This window comes from Poecilia formosa, unplaced genomic scaffold, assembly GCF_000485575.1.
Source record: "Poecilia formosa unplaced genomic scaffold, Poecilia_formosa-5.1.2 Scaffold92, whole genome shotgun sequence".
Classification (NCBI taxonomy): Eukaryota; Metazoa; Chordata; class Actinopteri; order Cyprinodontiformes; family Poeciliidae; genus Poecilia; species Poecilia formosa.
In genome coordinates, this window is record NW_006800031.1 from 793,009 (window position 1) to 811,839 (window position 18,831).

At 36.2% G+C, this 18,831-nt stretch overlaps 1 protein-coding gene across 1 annotated transcript; it reads right to left on the reverse strand.

Annotated features, from left to right (window-relative positions):
* Positions 1 to 3,231: 3,231 nt before the first annotated feature.
* ppef2a (protein phosphatase with EF-hand domain 2a) lies at positions 3,232 to 17,923 on the reverse strand. Its single transcript, XM_007557836.2, has 18 exons — positions 17,601 to 17,923; positions 16,093 to 16,152; positions 15,961 to 15,969; positions 14,896 to 15,023; positions 14,749 to 14,803; positions 14,491 to 14,666; positions 13,150 to 13,264; positions 12,969 to 13,015; positions 12,190 to 12,356; positions 12,053 to 12,089; positions 11,417 to 11,566; positions 10,999 to 11,337; positions 8,338 to 8,523; positions 8,092 to 8,234; positions 7,312 to 7,418; positions 5,789 to 5,955; positions 5,535 to 5,622; positions 3,232 to 3,909 (listed from the first exon to the last, which is right to left on the reverse strand). The coding sequence occupies exons 2-18, from the start codon at positions 16,142 to 16,144 to the stop codon at positions 3,656 to 3,658; spliced, it is 2,220 nt and encodes a 739-aa protein (XP_007557898.1). The 5' UTR covers positions 16,145 to 16,152; positions 17,601 to 17,923; the 3' UTR covers positions 3,232 to 3,655.
* Positions 17,924 to 18,831: the final 908 nt, after the last annotated feature.

Genomic DNA, 18,831 nt, shown 5'->3' on the forward strand with positions numbered 1-18,831 from the left:
AGCCTGTATTGATGGAACATCGAGCAGAAAGGCCTGAGATTTTCACATGTTGATGTTAGAAGTATTTTTTTAGCTGCAGATTCATCCTTTGCTACAAATGATCAACGATAAAAGAATGCTGTGTTATTGCACTTTAGGCAAACAAATGTTCATTTTTCAGTAATTCTGTGTAAAACAGATATTTAATTATTTGTCTTTTAGCATCTTTATGTATTTCTAATATTTTATATTAAAAAAAAGTTTAAGTGGTTAAATGGAACCTATGCAGAATGTGCTGATTAATTGATTAATTGTCATAGTCTATCACTAAAATAATAGTTGCATGGCTGCTTGGAATATACCATAGAAATTTGATAGATTTTTTTATACATTTTTTATTAAATAACTTTTTATTATTTACTTATATTGTTTTACACGAATGGAACAGTTATTAGCTTTTATTCCCTTTTTAAAATAAATAAATTAATTAAAATAAAACTACATAATATACTTACAAGTGCATAAAGTGTGCAACCCTTTGTCAATAACAAAATAACAGAATAGAAGAACGTACATAATTAAATAAATAATAATCACGCTTTTATTTGTGTGGCAGCAGTAAAGTACCAGAGCCCTCATGACAATGAATGAAAACCTTTAAAAAGAAAAATGTTTTCTTTGTTATTCTTACGAAAATAAGTGAGTAGGAGGTTTTTAGTGTCCATTTTTATTAACTAAGCTGAACTTTATACTTTAATATTAATAGCTGTACAAAGATTTCTTCAACTTAGGTCATAAACTCTGATTTATTCAAAGAAGATCGTGTCGGATTGATGCTGTTTGAACGGTGAAGACCAGCCTGATATTTGCCCAACTGTCACAACTGTCAGTGGATGACCTACATTTGAGTGATGAAACGTGAAAAGTGCTGATTCCCTCTTATTTGGGTTTTTATGTCATGAGCCTGATGACCTGCTTCTCTCATCCTGCCCATGTTAGATAACCAGAGATGTAAGCATGACGGCGTCACTCAGGCGTTCACGTAAAGTCCCCAAATGTCAAAGTATTCCTCTGACGAGTGTTTGTTCAGTGACAGAACGAACTCTGCTCTTCTTCATGGTGTAACAACCTCCCGGTTTGTTCTGGAGGTTAGGGTGGATTTGATGCCAGGTCTCCATGGTTACGCAATTCAGAGGTGAAACTTCAACATTAATTTATACATTTTATTCTGCTGTCAGCCTCAAAAAGTAGGAGCAAAAATCTCACAATAAAAATGGGGAGGTTTTAAATGCACAACTGAACTAACCTGTCTGCCACAAAACATTTGATTTCATCAGAGTTGGGAAAACTTAAAGTCTAAAAACAAATGTGATCGTTTTTTATTATCAAAAACCTCGAATATTTTAATTTTTTAATGTCTGATTTCTTTTGAACACAATGAGATTTTCCAAATTTCAGCACCTCGAAGATTGAGAAGTGGACGAATTGCGCCCTCTACTGGTGACTTTGAAATAATGCTTTACTATTTGCTCAGAACAAATGAAACAAACTAAACCTTTAATATGAAATTATTGAACCAAAAACAAAGTAAAATATTTTAAATACCAGCAGACATATTTATTTATGTAAATAAACATTTAAAGGTTAAAATGTTTTTAATAAAATAACTAACATTAAAATAACTTCATATTTACTGGCTGGTTTGGCAATAATGACTAGCTTTACAATATTTATTCATCCTGGTTAGTATGTAATGTTTTTAAAAATTAATAATAAAAAATCTACAGAATGTAATTGAATAGCTATGATCTTTATTGTTGTGTATCTTTATTTTACCATTGTCAATTTTGAGATATTTTGATTTCAATATTACTTTGTGAACAATGAGAAATTACTATTAAGTGATATTTTTGATTGAGTTTTAATCAGGTTTTCAACTTGTTTACATAATTAGCTGGTGTTGATTATTCTAAAGAAATTAAAACTCAGTTGTTATTAATGTATGAAAAAAGAAATGCTTGTAATCTGCTGTGTTTTCTTTTATTAATCAGCAAAATTAATTAGGTGAATTCATCTGCTCTGTATTAAATCTTAGATCAAATTCAAATATGCTGTAAGTTAATTAAATGTGTCCATTTGACTGGATTGATTTGATTATATATTTTTTGTGTATATGTTTACTTGTTGATGAATTTGATAATTCATTTGGAGTCTTTCTGAAGCCCCATGCTAAAGAAGGGTAAAATAAATAAATTAATTAAGTTTTTACCATAACAGGACAATGAATATCTTTTCTATCTGTGTAAACTTTACTGGCTTACACAGACAGAAGAAGTTATATAAGTGCTAACAGATAACTTACATTCACCACCTTCACTGCATTCTGCATGGGTGGATTCAGACTGGAAATTAAATGGCAACAGTTTCAAACATTCAATCATGGATGGACAAGTTTTGTCGAGTTTCTATTTTCTTGTGACCATTTGCTGACTTATGAACAAACATCTGCCTGACCGATATGACATGAACTCTTGTCTTTCCCATTTTGAATCAAAATCACAGCATCTTGTCACAAATAAATGTGATAAGACGCAGTATTGAAGGCAATTGACAACTGATTAAAAGTTCACCAGCTCTGATCTGCTTCTAAATGCAGCACTTAAAAAAACACCCACATATTTTATGGCAATAAGTTAATGCTTTCTGGTGTCTGGAAATGAGCCATTTCAAAAACTTCCCGTTTGTTAAGTCACATTCCACGGTTACCTAGCAACCACAGCCAAGCCAAACTCCGTTACCTAGCAACCCAAGTGGAGTTCCATCATGGTTTGATTTTGATATTGATTGACCATCCAGAAAAACAACTTGTTGCATTCTTGTTGGTTGTGCAGGAGGCTCTACTTCTGCTTTTCAAAGACATACAGTTGTATAACTGTACATCTGTTTACAGCCATTTTCAAGTGTGAGTGTAAACATTGAGTCGAAGGGTGAAGCCAACAGCAGATTATTTGGATTTAAAGTGAAAAAGACGCTCTAAAGCAACTGAAAGGAGCTCAAAATAGGCAGAGCTGATGAGACTAAAATCTAATTATCTAAGAATGACTTTGTGTAAAAATGTAATGAGCATGTTTTGTAGGGGCCATAGACCTTTCCTAATCTGTTCAAGGAACCATAATTGGTCACCTTTAAAAAAAAAAAAAAAAAAAATTTAATGCACTCAAATTAAAGTTTGATTTTTCAGTGTAGGATTATAGTTGTGCAATAAAACATACATTTATTTCAAAGCTATTTACAAAAATATGTACAAGAATTGTCAGTAATGTGTACATTTTGCATCTTCTATTTGTTTAAAAAACATGTTTTCTCCTTGTAGGAAATGCAAGCTTCCACATACTCATTGTCTAACACTTGTTTTTTTTTTAAATTACAGTGCAGTTGTCACATTATTCCAGTTTTGTAGCTATTAAAAATGATCCATGTTTACTGTGTTGTTTTTGTCTCTCTTGCTCCTCTTGCTGAGATGAACCTTCACCGTCAAACACGGTGATCTCTGAGCTCCACCTAATCCCTCGTGATCCCCGACGCAGCTGCCGCTCTGCGCCATCCTGCGTCGCTGCGTGCGTCATCAAAGCAGCTTGTGTCGCGAGAGGCTGCACATCTGCTTTGAGTCTGTGGGTCATACGTTGGGGTCGCCCTCCAGCTTGGTGAGGTCGGACGTCGTGCCCATGAACATGCTGCGTCCCCGCTCCAGGCGGCTCTTCTTGTCCGTGAGCCGGAAAGCCTCCATGAACTCGTCGATGTCGATGCTGCCGTCGTGGTTGCTGTCGATGGTCTCGGCCAGGGTGGAGATGTCTTCGTCCGTGATCTCCATCTTCAGGTAGACGCTGAGCAGCTTCCACGTCTGCCGGAAGTCCTCCATGCTGATGAAGCCTGAGGAAGAGAAAGACATGATGTCAAATTACACTCATCACAGGTAGAAAAACTGAAGAAAAAACAAGTAAATTTCCACCAAAAAAGACAGAAATGCTCAGAATAATTGCAGAAATTTACTTTAAATTTTTAAACTTACAACTTTTGGAGCTCACATATTTCTTTTTTTCTTGAAAATTTGCAAGAAAAAAAAATACAGAAATTTTGAGATTTCTCTGAAATTTTCTAGAAAAAAAGTTGGAAGTTTGAAAAGTCAAAAAGTTTTTTCTAGAAGATTTCTTAGATTAAAATTTCTGAATTTTTTCTTGTAAATGTTCAACTTTTGGAACCTTTGGAGCTCAGGAATTCCTTTCTGAAATTCCTTTTTTTCTAAGAATTTGCAATAAAAAAGACATTTTTAGATTAACCTCAGAAAAAACAAAGACATTTATGAACTCCAAAAGTAAAACATTTGATAGAAAAAAAAAACTCAGAAATTTTTAGATTTATCTCAGGAATTTTCTAGAAAAAAATCTTGGAAGTTTGAAAAGTCAAAAAATCTCTGAAAATTTTTGAAATTAATCTCGAATTTGCTGATGTTTTCTCACATATTTTCAACTTTTGGAACTCAGAATTTTCTTTTTTATTATTATTTTTTAATTTTCAAGAAAAAAACTGAATTTTTTAAATTAATCTCAGAAATTTGAAAATTAAAATTTGAGTTTGAAAATTAAAAAGAAAGTACAGTGTGCATGAGGTGCAGATCTTCAAAATTTATTGAAATTGTTTAGTATATATAGTAGTATGTATTCATTTTTTTCTGTCTACAGTAGGCCTTATTTGCCATGGGAGGAAGAGGATGGTGGAAAGGTGGTGTGAAACTCTGTGACGGTTCAGAAGTGGGAAAGGGAGCAGTAGGTCAGTGGGTTAATCCCTGTCAGGACTCAGGAAGCCGTAACCTCTTTGACACGCTCCTTGTGGATTAACAGAGGCTCAGGAGAATCTATTTAAACCAGCGTTGAACAAACTTTTTACACCAAATTCCCAAGTTTAAAGTCCCCAACTTTGCTTTTTCTCTCCAATTAAACAAGCAAAAATACTATTGTGAATTATTTCTCCTTTACCTGCACAGCAACAAATTTAGGTTGTAATATTTTAATTAAATGAGCATTATTATGACAGTTCTGTGACAGTGTATGAAGGTCATTGTAGTTAGAAATACTTGGAAATGTCTGAGTTTGAAATTTCTGTTTTTCTCTCAAATTTCCTTGTTTTTACTAGAACATTTCTGAGATTAAGAAATTGACTAATTTTTTATTTTTTTATCTACAATGGCCTTAATATGGTGTATATTTAGACGGAGGAGAATTAGGGAAGCTAAAAGAAAGATAAAAAGTAATTCTGACTTTAATCTCAGAATCAGAATTGTTCAAATTGTTAATGTAAATCTAGTCTTAAAACTCAAATCTACCAAATAAATTTAAATTTAATTATGTGCCCACATTTCTACCATTCTTTTACCGTCTGATTTAAACACACAGAGAGTCCTGGCACTAACCATCCAATAAACCAAAAGTGCATTAAAAAAACAGCATTATTTTGTCTTGATATGCTGAATACATATTTAAACTGTGCAGTTCTTGTACCTGAGTTGTCTGTGTCTACAATCCTGAAGATGGTTTCCAAAGTGGAGCGATGGCGGTACAAAGTTTCCAGCAGGCTCTGGTCGATGTGCTGGTACAGAAAACAGAACCATTTCTGGTCATTCTATATTTACAGCCTCTTATTTCTTCCAGATTTTCCTCTTAATGATGTTTCTAAAACTTTTTAATAAAATTTATGTTAAATATCTTCGTTGATCTGTGACTGGCTGGTCCCAGTTGCGTTTCTGCGTCCTTACATCTGTGTTGGGCCCTTTGATGGCGAGTTCGTTGAACCAGTCGTAGTAGTCGATCATGCCGTCGCTCATCTTGCAGGTGACCAGCTGACAGCGCAGCATCCGCCACGGCAGATTCAGGTGCATAACGCTCTCCACCGCTGAGGCCCAGTCAATCAAAGACACCAAACCTGGTAGAGGTTAAAGTTCACGTCAAAGGAATACTTCAGCTCCTCACTAAAGCAGCGTTGCAGCATCTGATTCTTGTTGTTTAATGTTTCTGCGTGCATGATGATGAAGCTTCAAGGAATCTGAGAAAAGGGACTGAAATTAAGTGAAGTAACTAGAATCGAATGTGCTGCACCACAAAAACACAAAATGTTACCAAGTATTTTGGTCTAGTTTATAGTGCAAATATCTTAGAACAACTGAAATAGGATGCAACTAACTTACAGGTAACTTGATGAAAATGTTCTAGTTCCACTGGCAGATTATTTCACTTATAACAAGACATATTTCAATTGTTATAAGGAAATAATCTGCCAATGGAACTAGTACTTTTTTAATCAATATTAAAGGGGACCTATTATGCAAAATTCACATTTTGCATGTTTTTGTATTTCCGATTTGGTGTCAAAAAACAAAACAAGAGCTTAAAAAAACACCCAGCTTTTTTTTTTTTTTGCAATAAGTTAATATTTCTTGGTGTCTGGAGAATCTGGATAGGTTCCAAAAACCTTCCAAATGTAATGTAACCAATCAGCAGGCAATGGCTATTACCTAACAACCCAAACTGAGTTCCAGTTTGTTTGGTCATCTGGTTTAACTGCTGTACAATGGCTGCTGGAAAAGACAAGTATTCTGTTGTTGACTTACCATGCAGAACCCACTTACTGCATTCTTGTTGATTGTGCAGAAGGCTCTACTAATACTTTTCAGAGATGTATGGTTGTATAATTGAATTTGTTTGCAGCCACTTTCACATGTAACTATAAACTTTGAGTTGGGGGGGCGTGGCCAGCAGCAGATTATTTGGATTTAAAGTGATAAGAGGTTCTAAATCTCCTCATTCTGGAAGGAGCTCAAAATGCACCATAAACTATATAGACTAATAAACTTACCAGACTAAAATCTCATTACCTACAAATGACTTTGTTCAAAAAATGTAGTGAACTTATTGTTTGTATCCCACAGACTGAAAAGTTACTTGTAAATTAGTTTTGTCTCATTTTTAATGTACTAAGATATTTGCACTAGAAACTCAAAATACTTGGTAAGACTTTGTGTTCTTGCAGTGCATTATATTTACTCCTCTACATAGTCAGGACTGTTCCTTCGGCAGAAAGGAGTCACTTATCTTACATCTAAAGTTTCTATGAAACTGATAGAAAAGATTAAAAAAAGGCGTTTATCCTGAATGAGTATTGCAGTGCTAGACAATGGATACAAAAGATTTGCGCTCACATTTTCCTCAAACAAAGCACTGAACTTTGAGATTATCACCTGATCCGATGGAGGCTGAATGTGTGAAAACCAACACCACACACCTGTGTTCTTTGTGTCAAACTTTTTGAAGGCACAGAGGAGGTCTGACTTGTGCGCAAACAGCTGCTCCCGCAGGACTTTCAGGGCCGAGCGTTCGGTTCGCCCGACGCTGCAAACGACACGGAGGGAAACAGATTAAATGGGATTAAAACACTTTTCTGGCAACTATTTCAGATGCTTTACAATGTGTTTCTCAGCCACCAGTTCACCCCACATGTTTTGTTGCATTTCAGATATTTAAAGTAAAAAACGATATCAACTGATGTGAAACACTTATGTCATGTTTTTCAGTGGCATTTTCATCGACTTTGTGTCTAACTGCCTATTTATTCAGTGCAAAAACATGAAATATTTTTGTCTAGTTTCCAGTATAAAATATCTTAGTACACTTGAAATAAGACAAAATTAACTTCTAAGTAACTTTTCAGCAAGATATGGAAGCTTTTTTAGAGTCAATAATATTGATGAAAAAGTTATTTTTCCACTGGCAGATTATTTCACTGTTAACATGATGTCTCTGCCATAAGAGGAATAATCTAAGGAATATTATTGACTCTAAACAAGCTTCTCTATCTTGCTACAAAGTTACTTATAAGTCAGTTGCGTCTTATTTCAAGTGCACTCGAATCTGGATAAAAACTGTTTTCAGAGTTTGTGTTTGTGCAGCATTTGGATGTGGATGAGCATATTTTTTTTCTGAAATTAGGAAAATCAAATCTCTACATTTCGTCTTCCACATGTAATTTGTTCTGCACATGTCAGTCTCCAGGTATTTTTCCTACCTTTGCCTGGCGGTGAGTTCTCTGGTCATGCTACTGGCCTGGTACTGAACCATATAAGGCACGAGGTCCGGACCCAACTTCACGTAGGCCCCCCGGTTGCTTCCCACGTCATAATAGTTTGAGGCAGAGAACAGAGTGAGGACCTGGGTGAAGACGTTAAGGGAAGGCGCTCAGTAGGCGACACTGCCGCTGTTTAAAGGAAGGATTCGCGGGGTGCTGATGAACTAACTGTCGACCCGATCTCACCTTACGGTTGTGGCAGAACTCGTAGCCCTCCTGTTTACACTCGTGTGAGCGGATGATGAGCTGCATGTTGTGTCTGTTCAGGAAGTCCTCAGTGACGTCCGGACCCCAGTAGCAGCCTCCGCCCCTCACCTCGTTGGGCATGCAGCCATCCTGGTTCATCGGGTCGCTCCACAGCAGGTCCAGAATCTGCAAACACACAAAAAGAGATTTTATAACTAAAAACAAACTTTCACAAGAGGTGAATTACTCAGTTATTCAACGTTTAGCGGTTTTCAATTAAAAAAATGTAAATTTGTATTTGCTAAGGTTTACACCGGTGGTGACTTTATTAAAAGGAAAACATTAATTTCCATTTTTTGGGGGTCATCAATTGTTTTCTGTTTTGTTGGCCAAATTTTTTATCACTCTTGACTTGTGGTCAGGGACTGAACAATATCCTTTCAAGGGCCACAAATGGCCCCCGAGCCACACATTGGACATGCACTGCAAAAGCCTAAAAAAAACAACAACAAAAAAACTGCCCACTATTTAATTGCTAATTATTTCATATACTGTTAATATAAAGAGAAATATAATGAATAAAATAATTATTGGATATATTTTCAAGTTTATAAAGCTAAAATTTATCAGATGAAACTGAAAAACTGTTTGTGCAGGACTGAGTATTTATAGTATTTATATTTATAATCCAAAAGATTTCCCTCCTTGTTCTTCTACACATCCCACCAACCACCAGTTATCTACCACATTGTGGCATTTAGTGTAAGCCAGAAAGGACAAACCTTGCAGGTTGAGTTTTTCCTTTTCTTATAATAAAAAAAATAAATTTAATCCTTAAAATTCACAGTATTTTGAACATGTGATCCACAAATTAAAAACAAATTAGACATTTGTCTCTCAGTTTTGCTGATAAGGAAATCAAAAAAACCTCTTGTATTTTAAGTCTCTGATCGCTGTTTTTAGCTGTTGAACAAAATGCTGGAAATCATTTTGTGATATAATTTGATTAAATTAGTGTCTTACGGCCCACAGTTTGGGTCCAAAAACCTCAGAATTGTTCAGTCACAATCAAAGGCCCTAAGCAGCTACCTATCATCCCCAGCCCAGCCCATAACCTAGCAACTCAAGCAGACCTGCAATACCTTTGATCAGCTGGTTTTATAGCTGTATGTACAATGGCTGCTGGAAAAGACAAGTGTTTTGTTGTTGACTTACCATTCAGAAACCGCTTATTGCATTCTTGTTGGTTGTGCAGGAGGCTCTACTAATGCTTTTCAAAGATGTATTATTGTATAACTGCGCATCAGTATACAGCAATTTTTATGTGTGAGTATAAATGTTGAGTTGGGGGGCGTGGCCAGCAGCAGCTTATTTGGACTGAAAGTGACAAGAGACTCTAAAACAGCTCATTATAAAAGGAGCGAAAAATAGGCAGAACTAAAATCTCATTATTTAAAAATGATTTTGTCCAAAAAATGTTTTGTATAGCCCATAAACATATCCTAACCTGTTCAAGGAAGCATAATAGGTCGCATTTAATTTCCAGACACATTCTAGGTGCAGAAATAAGGTGAACCTTCATTTTAGAGGTTTACTGCATTAGTCATTCACAAGTATTGTGAGATTAAAAGGAGGCAGTCATTAACTAAACCAAGTAAAATAAATGTAGAAGTTTCTCTCCATATTTTTACAGTCTATCGTTTATGTTACAGTGCAGCAGCTGTTCATCAAGCCGAGCTTTCTATCCTGACAGTCAGCCAGAAAAGCAGATTGAAGTCACAGCATGGAGATTATTGAGGATTACAGCAGTGGAAGCCTCGACTTGTCTGGTTGTGATCGGAAGAAGGCTGGAGCACAAAGGTCATGACCCCTGACCACCATGTCTTCGCAAGCTTGACACAGTTTCGATGTAAACATCTCAGGTGGAGCCGTGACGGATAAACAAATCTGCGTCTGGAAAATGACCAACTCCATTCTTTCACTTTTTTTTTTTCTGTGAATCTCCAGAGATTTTTTAAATTTAGATGCAAGCGCGACATTTTGGAAACTGATGCGTTGTAATGCATAAACATCAACCTGAAGAAACGCTCCTTGTGGTTCTTTAAGGTTGAAAGGTGAACTGTTCCCTCTTGGTTGGGGGTCAAACTTTGCCTCACATGGAGCATTCTTCAGTTTGTAACTTACAACGATGTAAGTTATCACTTAATCTATCAATTATTCAGATGATTAGTTTCTTTTTTAAATAAGAAAAGAAACATTTTCGAAATGCAGCATCATGGCCTGATCATTTGTAGCAAAGGATGCATTTGCTGCTAAAAACAAATAACTAACATCAACATTTGAAAAGCTCCACCCTTTCTGCTTTACTTAGCATCAACAAAGAGTTGGGCTGATCTGATGTTTTGTTTCAGGTTCACTGATTCTAAAAATAAAAGTTTTTTTTTTTTATCGTTTCAGCCCTGCAGTCTGTATCTGTGTTAATCTATTTAGAAGCCTTTGGTTAACTTATTTATTGGTCATTTATCCTGCCAAGAGTTTTGAGAAAACATGAGTATAATAAGAAGCCAGGTGACATTTTGGAGGTATCGATGTGCTGTATGTGCTTAAACCGAATAAATTGTTATTATTAATAGTTTCAGAGAAGATTCTCAGGTCTCTTACCTGCCTCCACTCATCCTTGACGTTGTCGCTGCTCACAGAGTCGGTGGACACAGACAGAATGTCCTGCTGTGACCTGTTGAGCGCCGCTGCCAGGATGACCTCCCTCCTCTTGCTGTTCTCCAGCTCATTCTCCATGTTTGCCTTGATCCGGGTCGAGAAGTCCTGCAGCGAGCGGTTGTGGAAGCACTCCCGTGGTCCGAGCGGCTTGGGATACGTGAGGGAGGCCCGGCGCTGGTAGATCTTACTGGTGCTCCAGAGGTCGTCGTCCATGTCGATGTCGATGGACATGGCCGCCGAACTGTGGACCCTCCTCTTTGGAGGCCGCAGCGCTGAAACATACTGGGCCAGCAACAGAGCAGAGAGTGAATGTAAAGGCCGTGGATAAATCTAAGTTGAGCGAAACGTAAAAGTTTCTCACATTGTGTCGGTTCACTTTGGTCAGAACGCTGAGATCTGTAGTGTCGGAGATACCGCCGTGGAGGACAAGCACCTTCTGATCGATGATGGTTGCTAACGGCAACCAGCTGAAAATCTTCTGCAAGAGCTTCAAGATCCGCTTTCCATGAATCTGAGGTGAAACATGAACAGGAAGCAGCTGTCAGAATTTAACGCAGTCCGGTTCAGACTAAATTTAGATCAGGGCTGAAACGATTAATTAAATGTGATTAATCACGATTAATCATTGAAGTAATTGTCAACTAATTTAGTAATTGATTAATCGTTAACTCCAGTATTCAGACTAAAGAAATAAGACATTTACTGAAAAAACCCTCAGAGTATTAATTAAGCCAAAATGGTACAAAAAATACAAACATTTTACATTTAAGATCAAAATACGTTTATCTGTAAACATGTTTTAGACAAAAATCCTCAAATGGCCGATTTAGCTTCACCTGGTTCAGATCTACGAAATGAAAGCTGTGGCATTGTATTTTTAGGCTTAGTTTCTTAATTAAAATAGGAACTGAATAATTGGTTTGATTGCATTTTTAATGTATTTGTAATATTGCATAAAAAGGTTTAAGTGATTGAATGAAAAATCTGTAAAATGCACCTTGTATTTAGTCAGCACCTCCTTGGTGAATCCATACCTGGAAACACAACAAAGGAAGTCAGAGAGACAAATAAGGAGGCTTCATTCACTCAGATTTGTACCATTAATCCCCAACATTTGCGTGTATATTTTTCCACCTGAGGTTGATGATGTGGTCCTCATGGTTGCCTCTGTTTAAGTAGACGTCACACGGATAAACAAGCATGAATGAAAACAGGATGAGGAGAATCTCAATGGAGTCTTTTCCTCGGTCGACGAAGTCTCCATTAAACACGTAGGGCTTCTCTAAGGACGGCGTGCCATTCTGGGATGTAAACAGGCAAATAAAGTAGGATTACACGGATAATCTGCAGCATGCATGCATGCAAACAGTGGCAGAGAGAAGAACATGGGATTAAAAAAATAAAGTCTAATAATTTGTCTCGTGTTGTCAGGATACAAATTATTCAAGAGAGGCTGCAGGTAGCAACAGGTGGTTTGTTTTTTGAACACACTTTCCACTTGATTGTTTGAAAAATATCTTGTTTTTTTCTAGCAAAAACACAGACGATGTGAAGGCTAAATATTTCTTATAACTAAGATACAAGCAATAGTTAAACTGATCTTACAAGGTCAAAAAGTTATTTTAAAATTATTTTCAAAAGTTTCATTTTTAACATGGGAAAAGTGTCTTGTTATATGTCAAACAATCTGCCAGTGGAACTAGAACTTTTTAATCAATGTATCAAATAATTATTTACTTAAAAAAAGCTCCTATATTTTGCTGAAGTCTGTTTTGTCTTACTTATAGTGTACTAAGATATTTGCACAAGAAACTAAACCAAAAATATGTATTAGTTTGTGAGAAGATCAGAGTGCACCAACTTAAATATAAATGTATGAATTATCAGGAGAAAAAACATTTATAATATCTAACCTTGTAAAAAATCAGCAGCAGATCCTCCAGCTGTCCATGCAGATCACCTGGACAGACAAAAATGAATCTGTTCATAGAAAAGGAACTATTCTTATGCACATTTATTGAACAGTATTCTCATGCTTAAAGGGCCAAAACATGAGTCTGATTTACCAAACATCAGAGATTTGTTAAATCTTACCGCAGATAGTGATTTCCTTGCTGTGGCAGGTGGAGATGCGGTTGATGTTCGGCAGCATGCGGAGCAGCTTCCACGTCTCCAGCAGCAGCTCCAGCACGTAGCGAGAGTGCAGCTGCTGCTGGGAGAGAGAGGAGTGAGAAAACATGACCGCAGACACAGATGCACAAACACACCAGCAAAATGACGCCGCTGTGAATATTCAATTCATTCATTCATTAAATTCATTTATTTAATGAAATTATGTGCAGGAAAACTGACAACATGTGACGATGTGTTGTATAAATAATTTACATCATATGTGTTCAAACTGAAGGCCCAGGGGCCAGATCCGGCCCGCCACAGCCGTGAAACTTTTTATACAGCCAGATTATACAAATCAGTCCCTCTAATTTGTTTGTGGAAATTCACTCTAAATTGACAGATCCATGTACTTTTTCATACTAATGCATGAGTTTATTACAAATTTTTCTCAAAAATGATCAAAACTGATACTAATTCCCACCTACAGGTGGCAGTATTTCTTACTTCTACTCTACTGCTGCCTCAGCTTTACTGGATGTCTGCGATAAATGTGGCAAGTAATAAAAAAATCATATTTACCACCACACATAAACGGGAATATCACAAATTTTCTTTCAAATATTTCTAAGTCAGCAGCACAAAATCAGTCATTTTGACTGCAAAAATAAAAAATAAAAAATCACAAAAACTATCAAGAAATCCTGTGAGATGTTAAATATTTAATTTCACAAATAACTTATTAAATCCAGACACTGGATTAAATATTTTAACAAGTTGTTAATGGCTTTTATCAAAACATTCTGGCACAATCTGACATTTTAGGACATTTATGATCTTGACGTAGCCCAAATAGTGCTCCCTATTTTGAGCTATACGGCTGAAAAACATATCACGATGTTTCAAATCAGTCAATACTGATAATCATTGATTAATGTTTATGTTTTAAATATCTGAAATATTTCCAAACTGCTGGCATCACCGTTCCTGTTTTATCTGTAGTTTTCACTCAGTTATGAGGCACGTGGAAAAACCATAAACTGCTTCACGGCAGTTACTCAACAGGGTGTTGCTAGGTAACCACAAGTGACTGAGCAAGTTGTTGCTAGGTAACCAAGAGTGAGTGAGTTAGTCGATTCCACCAACTTTGCTCAGCTATCTGTGAGAGGTTGAGTGGCTAAAGTCTTTCCTACATCACCCAGAATATTTTATCAGATATTTTGAGATATATATGTAGTAATTGATTAAAACTTTAGGAAAAGGACATAAACTTGTTCCCCATAATTTTATTTTTGCAGATAAAAACACCGTTTGTGTTCCTACTTTCTTGTTCCTGAAGGCCTCCAGCAGGCCAACTGCCTGCTCCACCGTCAGCGGGAAGGTGAGGTGCGGCCCGGAGTAAACCTCCGGCACCTCGATGTTCTTGTAGCAGAAGTACCGCTCCCACTCCGAGTCCCAACAGACGTCATTCTCTCTGAAGATGTGCGAGATCAAATTTCCTGGAAGGACGACAAAGTTCAAGCTCACTTTGGTTGAAGAAACAAGAATTTGAAAAATATTTTTGATTTACACAAAGCTTACGTTCTGTGCTGGACGGTGTGAAATTGTCCATGAGGTAGCCGAGGAAGTTATAAAGCTGTAAAATGAAGGAGGAAGTAAAGTGAAGAATGAGGTGTTGCTTCTTTTTCTTTGTTTTTCAGTAATTTGAACATTTCCAGCGGTTTTCACCTTGATCTGGGCTTGTTCTCCGGAGTATTCGATGGACTGAAAGATGTGCCAGGTGTATCGCCGTCTCATCTCTGTGCGAGCAACATATTGCCGGTACCATCGCTGAATCAGGACAGCAGCTCTTATAGCTGAAATATACGGAGCAGCTGATCAACTATGAGATATATTTATTTTAAAAAAATTACTTCATTAGAGCAGCAAATCTTTATTTATTCATGCTAAAAATCTGCAGATTGTGTGCATCTGCTGAGCTTTTTATACAAATGACTTCTCAATCCGACACAGAACGGTTGTAAACGGCATAATGAAGAAGCATTGTTGTGATGATGTTATGAAGTTTTGGAAAGAGCAGGAGCTTCTTAAAGAGACAGAGGCCCAATTTCAAGCTGTCAAATTGCAAAGTCAAAAATGTTTTAACCTATATTTGGTATATATAGCATTTACAACAGATTATTAGTGACACTCTAAGAAAATTTAAAAAAATTAAATTATCAGAATAAAATAATAAAATTACAAGACTAAAGTCAAAATAATACGAGAATCTAGTCGAACTATTACAACTTTATTCTCATAATATTATTACTTTATTCTCGTAATTTTATTTATTTATTTTTTTGAGTATGACCCTAATACTCCATCGTATTTTTAAATAGAGGATAACATAGTTACTTGACTGTGCAACAAAATTCTAACCCATTTAAGGCAAAGGGGAGTGGCCACACCTAGTTGAGCCCATTACTCAACTACCTCATCTTTAGAGGCTATTTAGTTATTGTGTTGGACTAAAACAAACACCATCATCTGGTCCTCAAACTTATTTATGGAGTTGGACCCACGAACAAGTTTGTAGACGAGGATGAAGAGGGAACAGAAACAGGGGACTAAGCACACAGCCCTGAGGCATGTCATTACTCTATGTATGGTAGCTGAGCAGGTGGAGTTGCCTGTCGTCCCAAACTAACTACAGAAACAGGACTGTAGTTAGTTTTTCCACACACAGCTGTTTTGTTAGTTTTCTACAAATATCAGGAGTTTATCTCTAAAAGCAGAACAGAACTGACTTACTGGTGACGGCTGGATGCAGCAGAGCAGAAACAGAGAGACACATAATTCATGGATACAAATAAAGTTTAGATACATGGAAGAAAACATGGATCTTCCTCTGTTAAATTAAATAACTGATGTTGATGGTTGTACCTTTCCTGGAGTGTTTGTGGAACTGGTTGGACTTTGAGACGCCACATCCCATGACTGTTCCTGTTCAAACCCCAGAGAAACCATGATAGTTATGCACCACACATATCAATCTATAAGAATTAACATTTTTAGCTTTTATTTATTTACTTATTTATTTCAAACATGATGTTGAAAACCAAGAAAACAGTAACCAGTAGGACAAGAGAAAACATGTGCGCACTTAAACAGTAACAAAATAATTAGCTTACCACTACTTCCCTGTTTGGAAGACGTTAATGCTTATTTAATTCTATCACTTCTCTCAATCTAATGAAATATATCACTTACAGACTCAGTAATTATCAGGAATTTGTAATTAAAAACATGTTGCTTGTTCATTGCACTGGAGAACCAACAAATAAGTTATATTACATAAAAACATAATTATTACAAACTGACTCTGATAACAAAACAAGAAAATGTACTGACCCATAATAACGATGACAATTGTCAATAACAAACGGACATACAGCATCAGAATAATTGCCAACTCCTTCCCAGCGTATGAATATGTAACTGCTGATTCATTTCAGGATAATTTACAAGAGATTACAGCCTTTTTCCATTATTTTAAAACAGTTCTGCCTCTGTCCAAGTCTCAGATAATAGCTGAGTATTTCAGCAGCAGAGGAGCTAAATCTGGAGGCCATTCATGCTTTAATCCTGTTAACTGCTGGTTTGCTCCTTCCCACTGTGATTGGCCTCAATCCTTCCTCACAGGTCTGTTTTTGTCTCAATTCTACGAAGCCTTACATAAAACAAACTAAAAAAAAAAAAGATGGGGCATTTTAAAATGTCCGACTTTTATTTGAGTTCAATTAATGAAATAATAATAAATGATTTTTGCTAGATACTTTATTGACCCACTTATTAAGAAGATAAACAAATAAGACAAAACTAAAAGGAGGCATAAGCAGCTAGCTTCCCTTCTTCCTGCCGGGAGCCTGTTGGCAACAAGCAGTGTTTTATGTTTACATTGGAATGATTTGGTTAAATCTACTAAAATCTAAAGCTGAAGTTTGTAAAACTGTTTATCCTTTGTGAACAAAAACAAAATAAATTTTAAACAGTATTATAAAGCCTTAAAGATGACACAAATATCAAAACGTAGAGTAAGACAGTCTTTTTTCAAATCTGTTGATATTGATAATTATTGATAATTTTTTTGTTTTAAATATCTGAAATATTTATAAACTGATGGTGTGACTGTTCCTGTTTTATCCACAGTTTCCAATCCACTCTGTTTTTTGTTTTTAAGTAAAGTTTAAGTAAGTTATGAGGTTGAGTAACTGGCACAGTTACTCAACCTGCTGAGTAACTGTGCCAGTTACTCAGCAGGTTGTTGCTAGGTAACCACAAGTTACTCAGAAAGTTGTTGCTAGGTAACCAAAGAGTGAGTGAGTGAGTTAGTTTATGTTTTGTCTTTTTGACCAACCAATTTGACTGATTAAAATCTGACTTTTACTTACGTGACACCCTTGTTTATCCAGTAGCAGCTGGCCTGGGTGTTTGGCTGTCTGCCTGCTGTTTCAGTGTGAATTTAAGCAGCCATTTGCTCAGTTGCATTCTCCACAGGTCCGTCCGGATCAGGTCAGGTACCGCTGTGAGCGAGTCCGATTAGAACATCAACACCGATGCCCCATGAAGGATGGGACCCTGACTGTCCAGCTCTTCCTCTCTGCAGCTGAACCTCGTTTAGTCCTGACTCCCTGACCAAGATCTCATAATCAAAGCACCAGGCCACAAGTGGATTACCTGAGCTAATGACTTGATGCGACTAGAGGAATCTTCATGGTGGCAAGAAGGAAGGCAGCCACTGGTTTTGAGAGGATTTTTGACAGCAGGAGGCTAACTGGGTGTTTACATGTTATCTCAGGAAAATTTAACCAAGCACACACAATGAAGTCTCACTAAAAGAATTTTGACATCATCCTGATAAAATCTTGATAAACTTATGAAGAAAGCAAGTAAATTTTTCACTACAGTTCAGTCTGAAGGCTGTCTGATAAATATAGGGCAAATATATGATTTTCAAGGTGTCCAACCATTGTGAATTGTAACTTTTTTTGGGTGGGAAAAAATACTTTTTGGAGTGTTTTGGAGTAAATTCACCAGAAACAGACACAAGCCTGCAGTTTTTATTAATGTCTAATAAATTTTATATTGAAAAAAAATTGTTATGGATTTTTTTTAAACTTCTGCCTGCTCTTGTTATTTTGTAATTATGTTATTTATTTGAATTATTTACATTTTGGTCCATAAAATATCCAAGATTTCCACATAACTTCATATTTTGGTCCATCTGATGATGTGATTTTTAAATATTAAACAACTGATGTTTTGATCAGTTACTTAGTACTTGAATAGCCTTTTTACCAAATGCTTTTTTACTCTTACTAGGGCTACTTTTCACTTTTACATGAGTAAAAATATGTTGAAGTATTTCTACTAAGTTTTGGGTACACTACCCACATCTGCCCATATTCTAACTTCGCACAAAAGCTTTGTCTTTGGGTATTTTAGAAATTAGCTTCTTTAATGAGATGCTTGGTTTCAGCCTAATAGATTAAATGAATGTTGCAAAAACAAGCACGTGCAAATTTTCCAAAACAGCTAAATGAACCACAAAGTCAACAGTTAGCTTACCCTTTTCCCTGTTTCTTTCCAGTTTTTAATATTTTCCATTTTTTATGATAATTA

Coding starts and splice junctions, on each gene's coding strand:
- ppef2a (XM_007557836.2), bottom strand. CDS start 16,144: ATGGGATGTGGCGTCTCAAAGTCCAACCAGTTCCACAAACACTCCAGG. Junction 13,016..13,149: donor CAAGGAAATCACTATCTGCG/GTAAGATTTAAC, acceptor TTGTCTGTCCAG/GTGATCTGCATGGACAGCTG. Junction 11,567..12,052: donor AGGTGCTGACTAAATACAAG/GTGCATTTTACA, acceptor GTTTCACCTCAG/ATTCATGGAAAGCGGATCTT.